Source organism: Nerophis lumbriciformis, linkage group LG14 (assembly GCF_033978685.3).
Source record: "Nerophis lumbriciformis linkage group LG14, RoL_Nlum_v2.1, whole genome shotgun sequence".
Lineage (NCBI taxonomy): Eukaryota > Metazoa > Chordata > Actinopteri > Syngnathiformes > Syngnathidae > Nerophis > Nerophis lumbriciformis.
In genome coordinates, this window is record NC_084561.2 from 22,951,393 (window position 1) to 22,964,036 (window position 12,644).

A 12,644-nucleotide genomic window follows, 5' to 3' on the forward strand; every position below is an offset into this window, starting at 1 on the left:
CTTCTCTGGTGTTTTGTTTTTATTTAAAAATTGGGTGGTAAAATAAGTACAGTACATCAATAAATGAAGCAAACAACACTTATGTACAGTCATAAAAATAAAGTACATCTTGGCATCAGCTGGGGGAGGATGCGGCACGTTGAGATTATTTAAGTGTAAAATGGGACGCTACTTGTATCTATCAATGTTGATTTTAGCACTTGTCAATAAATTACAATACTTAAGACATTTGGACATGCCGCCTCATCAAACAGAGAATGCAGGGGTGTCCAAAATGAGGCCTGCAGTTACTACAAACATGAAACATTGAAAAGAAGAACAGGTTCAATGTTGAAAGAGGACAGGACACCATCAGGGATGTAACGATAAAAACATTTTGTTGAATGTGCTTTAAAAGTACGTATGCACACACGCTGAAATCGTCTGACCAAGTTTTGACACACTTTTAGAAAGCATGCTACTTTGCATGTTTTGTGGTTATAAATAAATGATAAATGGGTTGTACTTGTATAGCGCTTTTCTACCTTCAAGGTACTCAAAGCGCTTTGAGTGTCCGCCCTGAGACGGTCGTGAGTTCGAACCCTGGCCGAGTCATACCAAAGACTATAAAAATGGGACCCATTACCTCCCTGCTTGGCACTCAGCATCAAGGGTTGGAATTGGGGATTAAATCACCAAAATGATTCCCGAGCGCGGCCACCGCTGCTGCTCACTGCTCCCCTCCCAGGGGGTGGAACAAGGGGATGGGTCACATGCAGATGGTGATTTCACCACACCTAGTGTGTGTGTGTGTGTGTGTGTGTGACTGACTAGCATTGGTACTTTAACTTTACAAACACCTCAGTTTCGTATCCCTCTCACTTTTGGGCTCGTAGTTTCGCAATGCATTGTGGGGGCTGGATAGCCATTGTTGCTGGATGAAGTTTTTGTACTCAGCCACCGGTATTGTGAGAGAGAGAGCAACAAACTGGATTAAAATGGATCGTGAAAAATCTTTTGACTCTACCGACGACTCGCCACCTTAAAAAAAATAAGTAACTTTGGCGGAAGGAGATTTGAGCAAGCTGCCGAATGTGTTCTGTATCTCAGTCGTCAACGGAGTCAGTTTATATACAGGCCAAACATTTCGAAATGCAAAGTCGATTAAGAATCACGGACAAACCAACTTGGAATGTTACATCAGAAAGAGAAGACTGTCGACAAGTCAACAGGACTTTTGTCTCCGAGAGAAATTTGTTTCAAACTACTGGTAAATATATTTAAGTCTGAACTACACTGTGTATTAATGATGGAAATAATTAAAGTCTTCTCAGGTTTTGACCTATTAACAGTGGTATCGCTTTTTTGTCCAAATGCTGTACGTTGTTCGAAACCCGTAAATAGCTTAGCAGCTAACGCTAAGCCCCCTAAATGCTGCAAGAGAATAAAACAGGCTTAAATTCAAACTTACCAGTGTGAAAATGCCGACAACATGCACCATGAGGTAATGGCGTTAAAAATCACTTTTGCTGGTCTCACAGCTGCTTTCCATCATCTCTTAATTAGCTTAATTATCCAATCTTTGGCTTTGCTGCTGCGCTGGAAATGAAACAAATCTCACCAATTTTTTTTCCTGAAGCAATCACGCCAACCATTGTAGCATTTAAACTATGCCGCACGTTTATGACATACTTGGAACTTGTTCAAGTAAAACACACGATTTTAGGACAGAGTCCGGCATTCAACCCAATATAAAGATGCTATTCCCATGCAGTAAGACCCATGATGCATTGCGTATCATGAATCAATTAAAGTAGACCCCGACTTAAACAAGTTGAAAAACGTATTCGGGTGTTACCATTTAGTGGTCAATTGTACGGAATATGTACTTCACTGGGCAATCTACTAATAAAAGTCTCAATCAATCAATCAATCTCCATGTCACACTTTCACGCCCAATAGAATGACCACGCTCTTCTAAAAGAGCACAGCTTGTAAATTCAACCCAGCTTAGTTCCTCGGTCAGCAATGTGGTTAAATAAGTTTAAATCGGAGTATGTTGTTTCTTATTGGAGAAAGACATTAATGTCCTTTGTTTTCATGCCAGTCAGTCCGTGAGTTCGTCAGCGCTGTATTACGATTATTTTAATGCGAAGCGTCTGCAGTTTTAACCGCGGTTATCGCTAATGCTGTTTATCGTTACATCCCTACATATAATCAATGAGAATGTTAAAAATATCACCTACACCGTAGTGATTTTTGTGTATTAAACAAAAAATGAATATACAATTTTCTGTATGTGGCTGTCAGCAGAAAATAGTTTGGATATGTGTGTGTGTTCTGGCAATGCTTACTTAATGGGGACATCGCTCTGTTTAAACCACGGGTGTCAAACTCTGGCCCGTGTAATTCCACTTGGCCCTTGAGGTGATATCAAATTAACACTAGATCTGGTCCGCCGATTAAATACAGCGGCGGTGCCACGGTAACACCGCATTCACCGCTAATTCTCATACTTGCCAAACCTCCCGGGAGACTCCCAAATTTCAGTGCCCCTCCCGAAAATCGTCACATCCGCTTATCACCCAGTCCAACGAATGCTGGCCCAGTCACATAATATGTGCGGCTTCTGCACGCACGCACACGTGATTGCGCCCACCTCAACCGACGTTTATGTTGTGTTACGGTGCAGATGTTCTCCCGAAATGTGTTTGTCATTCTTGTTTGGTGTGGGTTCACAGTGTGGCGCGTATTTGTAACAGTGCTAAAGTTATTTACACGGGCACCCTCAGTGTAACCTGTATCGCTGTTGGTCAAATATGCATTGCATTCACGTGTGTGTGCGTATAGAAGCGGCACATATCTTGTGACTGGGCCGGCATGTTGTAAGAATGGATGAAAAGCAGACGTGACGACAGCTCGTAGAGGACGTTAAACGCAGTGCCTTTAAGGCACGCCCCCAAGACTGTGGTCCGGGTGGACTACGAGATATAATGACTGATGAACAACTTCGTTGGATAATGAAGGTTGCCTCAGCTCAAAGCCTGAGCCCCGACATTAATGAACTAGCATCCAAGAAAAGATGGCAGGTATCTGGCTTGGGTACATCAGATTAGATCAGTGTGTTGCAAACTGAGCAGTTTAAAGTCCTGAATGGTTGATTTATTCATTGTGATTTTATTTTCCAATTTATTAGCCTGTGGAAAAAGTTAAGGTTGATATTTACTTCAGAAGGCTGCAAATAGAGAAAAGGCATTATTTAAATTGTATTTGATATGCCATTGATATCTTTTAATTATTATTATTTGAAACTCGATTTTGCATGTCACTATAAAGTTATGTAAGCCTTGCTTGTTCAATATTCAATGCAAAACTTGTTTGGGTCCCTATTAGAGATGCGTGGTTTGCGGACACAACCGCGGAGTCCGCGGATTATCCGCGGGTCGGGCGGTTGAAATAAAAAAAAAAAAAAGATTTTATCCGCGGGTCGGGTCGGGCAGTTGAAATAAAAAAAAATTAGATTTTAAATAGATTCAGGCGGATGGCAGTTAAACCAATTCGGAAATATATATACATAGTTAAATGTTGTTACCCACATACGAAAAACGAGCAGGCACCTGCAGCATGCCACAACAGAAGAAGAAAAAAAAAAAGAGATGGCAACGCCGGCAGCAAACGTGGTACGCGACAAACTAAAAAAGGGAATACTAAAGACCAGGGGAAAAAAAGGCCAGAAAAGTTCAGCGTGGACTCGTTTTTATGAGGTTGTAAATCAGGATGATAGTAATGCTGGCTACGTGATTTGCAAGAGCTGCGACGCTGTTTATGTCTACGACAGTCACAAAACCGGGACATCTAACATGGTGCATCACATTTGTGCAAAACCCCGAAACTCCACAAACACCCTGAGCATGAGCAGTTTCGTCCGCCGTGATCCCAGAAAAGTGCCACAGGATGTTAAAACAAGATAGAACGCAGCTGCCTGCAGCAGTTTGAGTGGCGCGAGTGCGCTTGGAGGTGCGCTCAGCGCGGCTCCCAGATGATTGTGCACTGGTGTGCGTCTGGGCCGTGACAGCGTGGCACGCATTGAATGTCTCTGCAACATTGGATCAGTCTCCTTTCTTTAACAGGCAAAAGCTTTATAACCTCACTAATGCCTTGCATCGTCTATATTAGATATATAACAACGGGCGAGTGGCGGATGGCGGGTGGGTGCGGTTTTGATTAAATGTTAGTTCGGGTGGATGGCGGATGGTTGACGACTTTTGTGATGCGGTTGCGGATGAAATAATTGCCTATCCGCGCATCTCTAGTCCCTATTAAAAAGTTAATTTGTTCAACCTTGGCCCGGGGCTTTGTTCAGTTTTAAATTTTGGCCCACTCTGTATTTGAGTTTGACACCCCTGGTTTACCCAGTCACCTTTAGGGGACCTCTGACGGTATGGGGACAAAAAAACAGGTCCCCTAAAGGAAAACCTTTTTTAAATGATAGTCAGATCCATTCTGAAGATGCCTAAGTGATTTTTAAGCTTTGGCCCATAAAACATGTTTACTGGTTAGTTTGAGTGTGAGACATTTGCACAGCAGCCCCCTCATCGGGCTGTAGGTGGTACTGCACTCGCTGGATCATGTCATATTTAATTTTAACTTTTTTTCTTTCTTTAAACGGTCCTCAGTAGTCACAAACAAATTTGTGTGAATTATTCAAAATTATTAAAATTTGGTCCCCATGAACCATATTAACTCTTTTTCCCCAGGGTCCCCAGTAAGAATGATCAGCACATTACTTCATCAATCCAGAGATTTAAAGACGTGTATGAGCTAGTGGCCATTTTACCTAATTTTTTTATGCCTCTACAAACTGTAGAAAGTGTGGTCCCCACAAGTGATGATCAAAAACTTGGTCCTCATTCCAAATGATAGCCCGTATGTGTGTGTGTGTGTGTCGCAGTTTCCCTTGAATCCACAAAGCCAAGAAAACTAAAGATCCTTAAAGCCTGAAGGTTGGATGAGTTTGGTGTGGAAGATGGTGAAAGTCCTGACCCCAATGCTATCAAACGAGCACGGCCACCACTGCTGCTCACTGCTCCCCTCACCCCCCAGGGGGTGGAACAAGGGGATGGGTCAAATGCAGAGGATAATTTCACCACACCTAGTGTGTGTGAGACTATCAGTGGTACTTTAACTTTAACTTTAAACTACAACAAAGGTCTAACTTGAAATATTTCAACTTCCTGTAGTGAAAGCCAGTGTCTTCTGCAGTTTGTTTGTTGTTTTCTTATCAGCGTTAAACATTTTTTTTGGGGGGGGGGGGAAGAAAAGACATTTTTGTGTGACAGGAGAAAACGATACAAACATTATAGCATAAAATATAGCAAATAAATAGTCATGGCTTGTTTTGTCCCCGCTGTAAAAGCTTTGCTCTCATTGGCCCTCGCTGGAGTCTGTTTTCCTCAGTTCATTCTCATCGTAGACTCGACGTATTCCAGCTGTGTGGCACGCACTTTTAGTCCGGCGCCGTTTAAAGTGTTCTCAGTAAGGGTAGGCTGAGACGGCGATGTAGACAATGAAGGTGGTCTGGTACTCGATGGCCCCGCCTTCGCTGTAGGAGAGGGCTCGCACCCTCATGCGGTACGTGTGAGGCTCCTGCAAAGGCCGCGTGGTGAACAGCACCCCCTTGAGGTTCTCGTCGCGCAGGGCGAAAGGTAAGGTGACATCCTCGTCCACCCCCAGGAAGGTGGTCCGAGGGTGCATCACGCCGTCCTGCGTGTAGGCCACCAGTCGGATGAGGTCCTGGTTGGCTGCGATGCCAAAGGGAAGAGAAAGCAGCTTGTACTCCAGCGCGTAAGGACTCATCGCGCACTCCACGTCGTTTGGAGGACACTTCTTCAGACAAAACCTGAAACACATTGGAACCTGAGTCAGTGATTGACATCCACTCATTTATCAGTGGCAGCCAGAAAACACATTAAATTACATTTTACGCCCCAATTTCATAAGCACATTATAATTGTGGATGGAGCTTGTCGTTACAACCTCGTACAGTACATTGCATCGTAACTCTGCCTTTGAACGCACCTGGGGCCTCATGTACAAAGAGTTGTGTGGCTTTCCTACTAAAAATGGACGTGCGATCAAATGAGAAAACGGCGTACGCATGTCAAAATTCCAGTGGCACACCGAGGCCTTCAGTGATGTCCGACTTCAAAGATTACCTCTCAAAATACCATCATTGATGTCACCACATGACCATTGTTGGAGAAATAACATACAGAAACGCCCTAATCAAGTCAACAGTGTACAAAATGGGTTATTTTCTGGCGTATTTAAAAATCAATTAAAACGCATCAGCAATTAAAAAATCTTTTTTTTTTAATTTACATTAGCTGGCCAAGGTTAAAATCCTTCTTTCTAGGCAACAGTTAGAGACAGTAATCCATGCCTTTATCACATCTCGGCTGGATTACTGTAACTCTTTGTATCTTGGAATTAGTCAATCCTCCTTCTCACGTCTGCAGCTGGTCCAAAATGCAGCTGCCCGACTTTTAACAAACAAGAAAAAGAGAGCACATTACTCCTGTTTTAGCCTCCCTCCACCGGTGTCTGTGTCTTTTAGAGTCCATTTTAAAATTATTTTACTCGTTTTTAAATCCTTACGTGGTCTTGCCCCGCCTTACCTCTCTGAGCTGCTCCTCCTCTATGCCCCCATCCTGGAGGTACCCAAATCAAAGCGCAAGCTCAGAGGGGACAGGGCCTTCTCTGTTGCGGGTCCCAAACTCTGGAATGATCTCCCTCTCCATGTGAGACAGGCCCCTTCTTTGGCTACTTTTAAGACCATTCTTAAAACCCATTTTTATTCACTGGCTTTTAACCCAGCATGAGACTTTAAACTGTTTTTAACAGTTTTTAACTGCTTTTTATCTAACAAATTGTTCTTAGGGTAATTTTTATTTGCTTTTTCAATGTGTATTTTACTTCTGTTTTAAATGTTATTTTTAGTCTGTCCTTTGCCTGTATTTTTTTGTGGTGTACAGCCCTTTGTTCTTCAACAGTGGTTGTTTTTAAAGGGCTGTATAAATAAAGTTGGTATGGTATGGTATTAAAACATATCTTATGTGGTACTGTCAAAATGAAAATTGCAAAAAAAGTGTAGGACCTATTCGATGCGGTATAAGCCAGCGATACCCCTCGTCGTCGGCTTATTCGAGTGGAAATGGCGAGCATTTCATCGTCAGAACAGCTGAGCTAGCTTCCGGGGTTGGCCGACATCGTCCCACAAGATGTAGTTTCTCTTTAAATATCCTTCTTGAAAATGGCCTTGCAAATATATATCTGCCAGCTAATCAATGTTTTGTTCTCTTTCTCTGCTAACTCAGTCTGGCTACGGCGCAACACTTCCCGCTTCCTGCTAAATTGAAACTTTTGAATGGATGCTCACTTTTGAGTGACAAGTGAGTTTCCAATCACAGTCTCGTTAACATCAGGCTACTTAGAGAGGCTTCTGTCAACAACTTGTGATCTGATTGGCTATCGCAACTGTCTCTCAACTCTATGTGTTCTCAAATTCACCCGCTAACGGTCCCGATGAGTATCCAATAAGACTTGTAAACGTCACGTTCAACGTGAGGCCATCTAGAAGGCCTTACTGACAACAACTTGTGATCTGATTGGCTATCACAACTGTCTATCACCTGTATGTCCCCGTTCTCTTACAGTGCACGGACGCCCGCATTGTTGATTCTGAAGGCCTCTTGCAGATTTGGTACAGCATGGCAACATAAGCTAGCTGAATTCTGATTGGATAAAAAACTAAAATAAAATACAACAGCACTGGAAGGAGCATAATATGACATGAAGAGAATATGAATACTTTTAGATATTTAGGGAAAGTTAATAAAAAAATGATTTTATCGTTGATTATGATTATGATTTCTGGTTATGTTAGGCCAGCAGAGAAGGCCTTGCTGGCCCTGACGGCACACCACTGCAAAATTCAGATGTATGAAAGTGTTCACGTTAGGGGTGTAATGGTACGTGTATTTGTATTGAACCAATTCGGTACGGGGGGTTAGGTTCGGTTCGGAGGTGTACTGAACGAGTTTTCACACGAACATATTAAGCTAAGTTAAAGTCTTAACAAGCTGCTCCGCTTCCTTCTGCCTGTCTCTGTCAGTACTACACAGCACCCAGCATTGTCCCACCCACACAACCATCTGATTGGTTACATACAGAGCGGTAACAGCCAATCAGCAGTGCGTATTCAGAGCGGTAACAGCCAATCAGAAGTGCGTATTCAGAACGCATGTAGTCAGTGCTTAGCGTTTAGCAGGTAAGCATCAGGCTGCGGACTCTCCCCAAAATATAATAAACACCTCCCAGTCAACTACTAGTAACATCACTATGAGCCCGTTGACGTTCTAAAAATACAAACTGCAGCTCAGCTCGCCCGCAGTCCTGGCTTGAGGTGAAGGCTAATTCGCTTTTAGCGTAACGTTAGCTCACTTTGCGGTGTGTGTGTGTGTGTGTGTGTTACGGACAGCAAAGCCCTGTCTGTCTGTTATTTCACTTTACCTTTTTCTGTGTTGATTGAGCTGTGTTGAAGCAGCAAAAAAGGACATTATGTTAAATGAAGAGTTTCTGTCTCTGATAGTTGATATAATAATGTAAGTGCATCAAAAAGCCTACATGAACTCCATGGTGTTCAGGGATGAATAGTCTCTCCTATTGCTATTGTACTATTTTTTCAGCTATAGTTACATTAATCATTAGTAATGGAGCAGCCTAGTTTTGAATGGCAGGGTCCCTGCTATCACATGTTGATAAAAATATAACATTTACATAAAATCAACTACAGGCTTCCCAAATGCTGTAATCAATTAAGCATGATGAGTTGACTTGAAACTGTTTAATGTTGCACTTTTTATATGTAGAAGAAAAGTTTTGTGATTTTATTTAATCTGAGCAACAATTTGAGGCAGTTTAATGTTGATTAACGTGGGCAGAATTATTATAGTGTTCCCAATGTTAAAAGGATAAAGCCATTGTTTACAAATTTGGTAAATAAATAACCAAAAAAATGTATATTTTGTTGTTTTCTTACTGTACCGAAAATGAACCGAACCGTGACCTCTAAACCGAGGTACGTACCGAACCGAAATTTTTTGTACCGTTACACCCCTAGTTGGCGTGCACAAATCCAAGCACATTACTTTATCACATCACAATCTACTTAGATTTCTCCGCAGACGAGTGCGTGGCTTGGCACGCCCAGACCACCACCCCTTATATGAAAATAGCAATGTGTTTTAATGTTGTGTCGTTCGCGAACGATTCGTTCGAACAAACAAATCTTTTGAGTGAACGTACTGAACCGAATCACTTCATGAACTGATTCGTTCCTTTCTCAGTTCAGTTGAGCTCCGCCGCGACCATGCCGGTATGAGTGGAACTGGCGCATTCTGTGACGTCGGCGAACGACGCAGCCAGCTACTCATCATGGGGGCGGGGGGAGGGACTGAGCGAACGATTCTTTCACCGCGGATTAGCGACATGAATCACTCAGTGAACGACAACGCTCTCGCTCTCTGCTTTGCTTGCCCCAATGCCGCGGGTGATTCTCCTCCCGTTGCGGGGATATGTTTCATGCCATTGGCATCCGCTCTCCATTCATTCTCCAAGCTAACGGCTAATGTTGACTCAAGCCACATGAAAACAAACACACACATTATCTCAACACATAAAGTTATGAGAGTAGAGGAGACAGAAAGAAAGTCAGTGCAGGGCAAGGCTGAGCAGCAGCGACGCGAGGGGGAGGGGCGGGGGGTAAAGTGTAGGGCAGGCTGTTTGAGAAGATTTAAAATAAAAATAATAACTAATGTATGTACATATACATGGGCTATTATTTATCTTGATTTGTATATTATTTAAACTATTTATTTTCTTTTTTATTGCATATTTAAGTTGATATTTCCATTTTTATATTTTTAAATGTAAGCTACAGAAATTTTAGTTTTAATGTTGGCTTTTCTGGCACTTGGTTTAATATTTGTTTTGTTTTATTTAAGGTAGCCTATTTATTTTCTTTTTGTTTGCACATTTAAGTTAATATTTTCTTTGTTATATTTTTAAACATAGGCTACAGAACATTTAGTTTTTATGTTGGCATTTCTGGCTCTTAATTTATTTGTTTTATTTTGAAGGTATTTATTTTCTTTTTGTTTGCATATTTAAGTTTACATTTTCTCTGCTACAGAACATTTAGTTTTTATGTTGGCATTTGTTAAGCGTTTCTTAATTTAATATTTGTTTTTGCACTAAACAAACGAGGCCTATTTATTTAACTGTTGATTGCAAGCATTTTAGTAGGCTATTACTATTTTTTTTATTTCCCACTTTTATTTATTTCTTATTTTCATTTCAGTGCAATAAAACATATTTAACAACCAAGACATTTAGTCACATTTTGTTTATTGGACAGGCCGGAAACGCACACAGTGTTTTTAAAAGTAACGGAATCTCTACAGCTGCAATGTCTGTTAATTTGCGAACGTCAAGGGGAGTCTGTCAGGGCAGAGAGCGATTCACGTCTGTCGCCCTCTGGCCCACAGAACTGTAGCTGCTACTGCACAAGTGATTCGGTGATTCGCCGACCTGCGCACAGAACTGCTACTGCACAAGTGATTCGGTGATTCGCCGACCTGCGCACAGAACTGGTACTGCACAAGTGATTCGATGATTCGCCGACCTGCGCACAGAACTGCTACTGCACAAGTGATTCGGTGATTCGCCGACCTGCGCACAGAACTGGTACTGCACAAGTGATTCGGTGATTCGCCGACCTGCGCACAGAACTGCTACTGCACAAGTGATTCGATGATTCGCCGACCTGCGCACAGAACTGCTACTGCACAAGTGATTCGGTGATTCGCCGACCTGCGCACAGAACTGGTACTGCACAAGTGATTCGATGATTCGCCGACCTGCGCACAGAACTGCTACTGCAAAAGTGATTCGGTGATTCGCCGACCTGCGCACAGAACTGGTACTGCACAAGTGATTCGGTGATTCGCCGACCTGCGCACAGAACTGCTACTGCACAAGTGATTCGGTGATTCGCCGACCTGCGCACAGAACTGGTACTGCACAAGTGATTCGATGATTCGCCGACCTGCGCACAGAACTGGTACTGTACAAGTGATTCGGTGATTCGCCGACCTGCGCACAGAACTGCTACTGCACAAGTGATTCGGTGATTCGCCGACCTGCGCACAGAACTGGTACTGCAGAAGTGATTTGGTGATTCGCCAACCTGCACACAGAACTGCTGCTGCACAAGTGATTCACGTTCACGTACTGAACTGTGCTGACTGTGTCACTCACTGCCTGGTGTACTGCATGCACAGAGCTGTGTAGGGACTCGCGTTCACCCTTTTTGCTGCTTCTCCCGCGAATGTCTGCACTGTACTGTACTACGCACGCCCCCCCCCTCCTTTTTTTTTGGGGGGGGGGGGGGGGGGGGGGGTGATTCGGTGAACAAATTTTTTGAAAGAATACATTTAAGGAACTGATTCTAGTGATTCAGTACAGTCAAAAGAACTGCCGATCCCATCACTAGCACTGTACTGTACTATGCACGCCCCCTCCCTCCTTTTTTTTTGGGGGGGGGGGGGGGGGGTGATTCGGTGAACGAATCTTTTGAACGAATCAATTTAAGGAACTGATTCTAGTGATTCAGTACAGTCAAAAGAACTGCCGATCCCATCACTAATGTGTTTGAGCTCGGCACGTTCTGACCAATCACATGTCAGTAGGCGGGGCTTCTTTCTCGTGTTAGGCACTAGTAGAGCGATTGTGAGCCTGACATTGCGGTGTCTCCGAGAACTGAACCCAGGCGGAAATAAAACAAGTAATGGTCGGGTCAGGAAAGAAGTGAAGAAGAAAATAGATGTACATGACCAAAACTGACTCGGAGAAATTAGTGCTGCGCTCCGTTTGAAAGGATAGTCGCTACAATGATAGGTGGGTGACTGATTCCAACGTAAAATGTTTTGTAACTTATAACAAAATGAGTTCATACAGTAGCCTGCTGACATGAGTCAGATTACAGTTTCATGTTTGAGTTGAGTTGAGTTTATTTCGAACATGCATGCATACAACATGATACTTAACAATTTCCGGTTTCCCTTTTCAACATGTTCGAAAGGGAGTAGGAAGAAGCGGAGCTTATTCCATCCTACCCCTTTTCCTTTACGTAGCAGTTGCTAACACTTTTGTTCACTTCCTGTTCTCAATTTATCCACAACATACTCCATCAGTAATAACATTAAAAAACAAGAAGATCAGAGAAAAGCAACAACAGAATACAAAGAAGATCTGAGAAGTCTGCAGGAAAATATGGAAAATCTGCAAAGTCAGACTTGATACATGAGGACCCTGGTCTGCCAGAGAATAGGAAGACAGCAGGAAAGATCAACAATGGCAACTTAGCAACTTTATTGCTATATTTAGCGAGTATTCATACCTGTCCCATTTTACAATAAGCAAATAGCACCAAATCTATCAACTTTTTCTGGCCTTGCTGGTCAATTTGACACTAATATAAAAAGCCATATCGCTCTTCTCAGCAAGCAACAGATGCTGATGTGCATACTTGCCAACCTTGAGAC

General features: G+C 42.8%; 2 protein-coding genes across 3 annotated transcripts in view; both read right to left on the reverse strand.

Annotated features, from left to right (window-relative positions):
• Positions 1–1,566, reverse strand: part of ptgs2b (prostaglandin-endoperoxide synthase 2b) — an 87,759-nt gene extending 86,193 nt beyond the window's left edge. The window contains exon 1 of the mRNA XM_061975790.2: positions 1,451–1,566. The gene's annotated coding sequence lies outside the window, so the exon portion shown is untranslated. The remainder of the gene's footprint in view (positions 1–1,450) is intronic.
• hmcn1 (hemicentin 1) overlaps positions 2–12,644 on the reverse strand; it is a 282,829-nt gene continuing 270,186 nt past the window's right edge. For both annotated transcript variants that reach the window (XM_061975788.2, XM_061975787.2), the window contains one exon: positions 2–5,878. In XM_061975788.2, the coding sequence (XP_061831772.2) occupies positions 5,512–5,878 (367 nt within the window). In that variant the 3' untranslated portion in view covers positions 2–5,511. The remainder of the gene's footprint in view (positions 5,879–12,644) is intronic.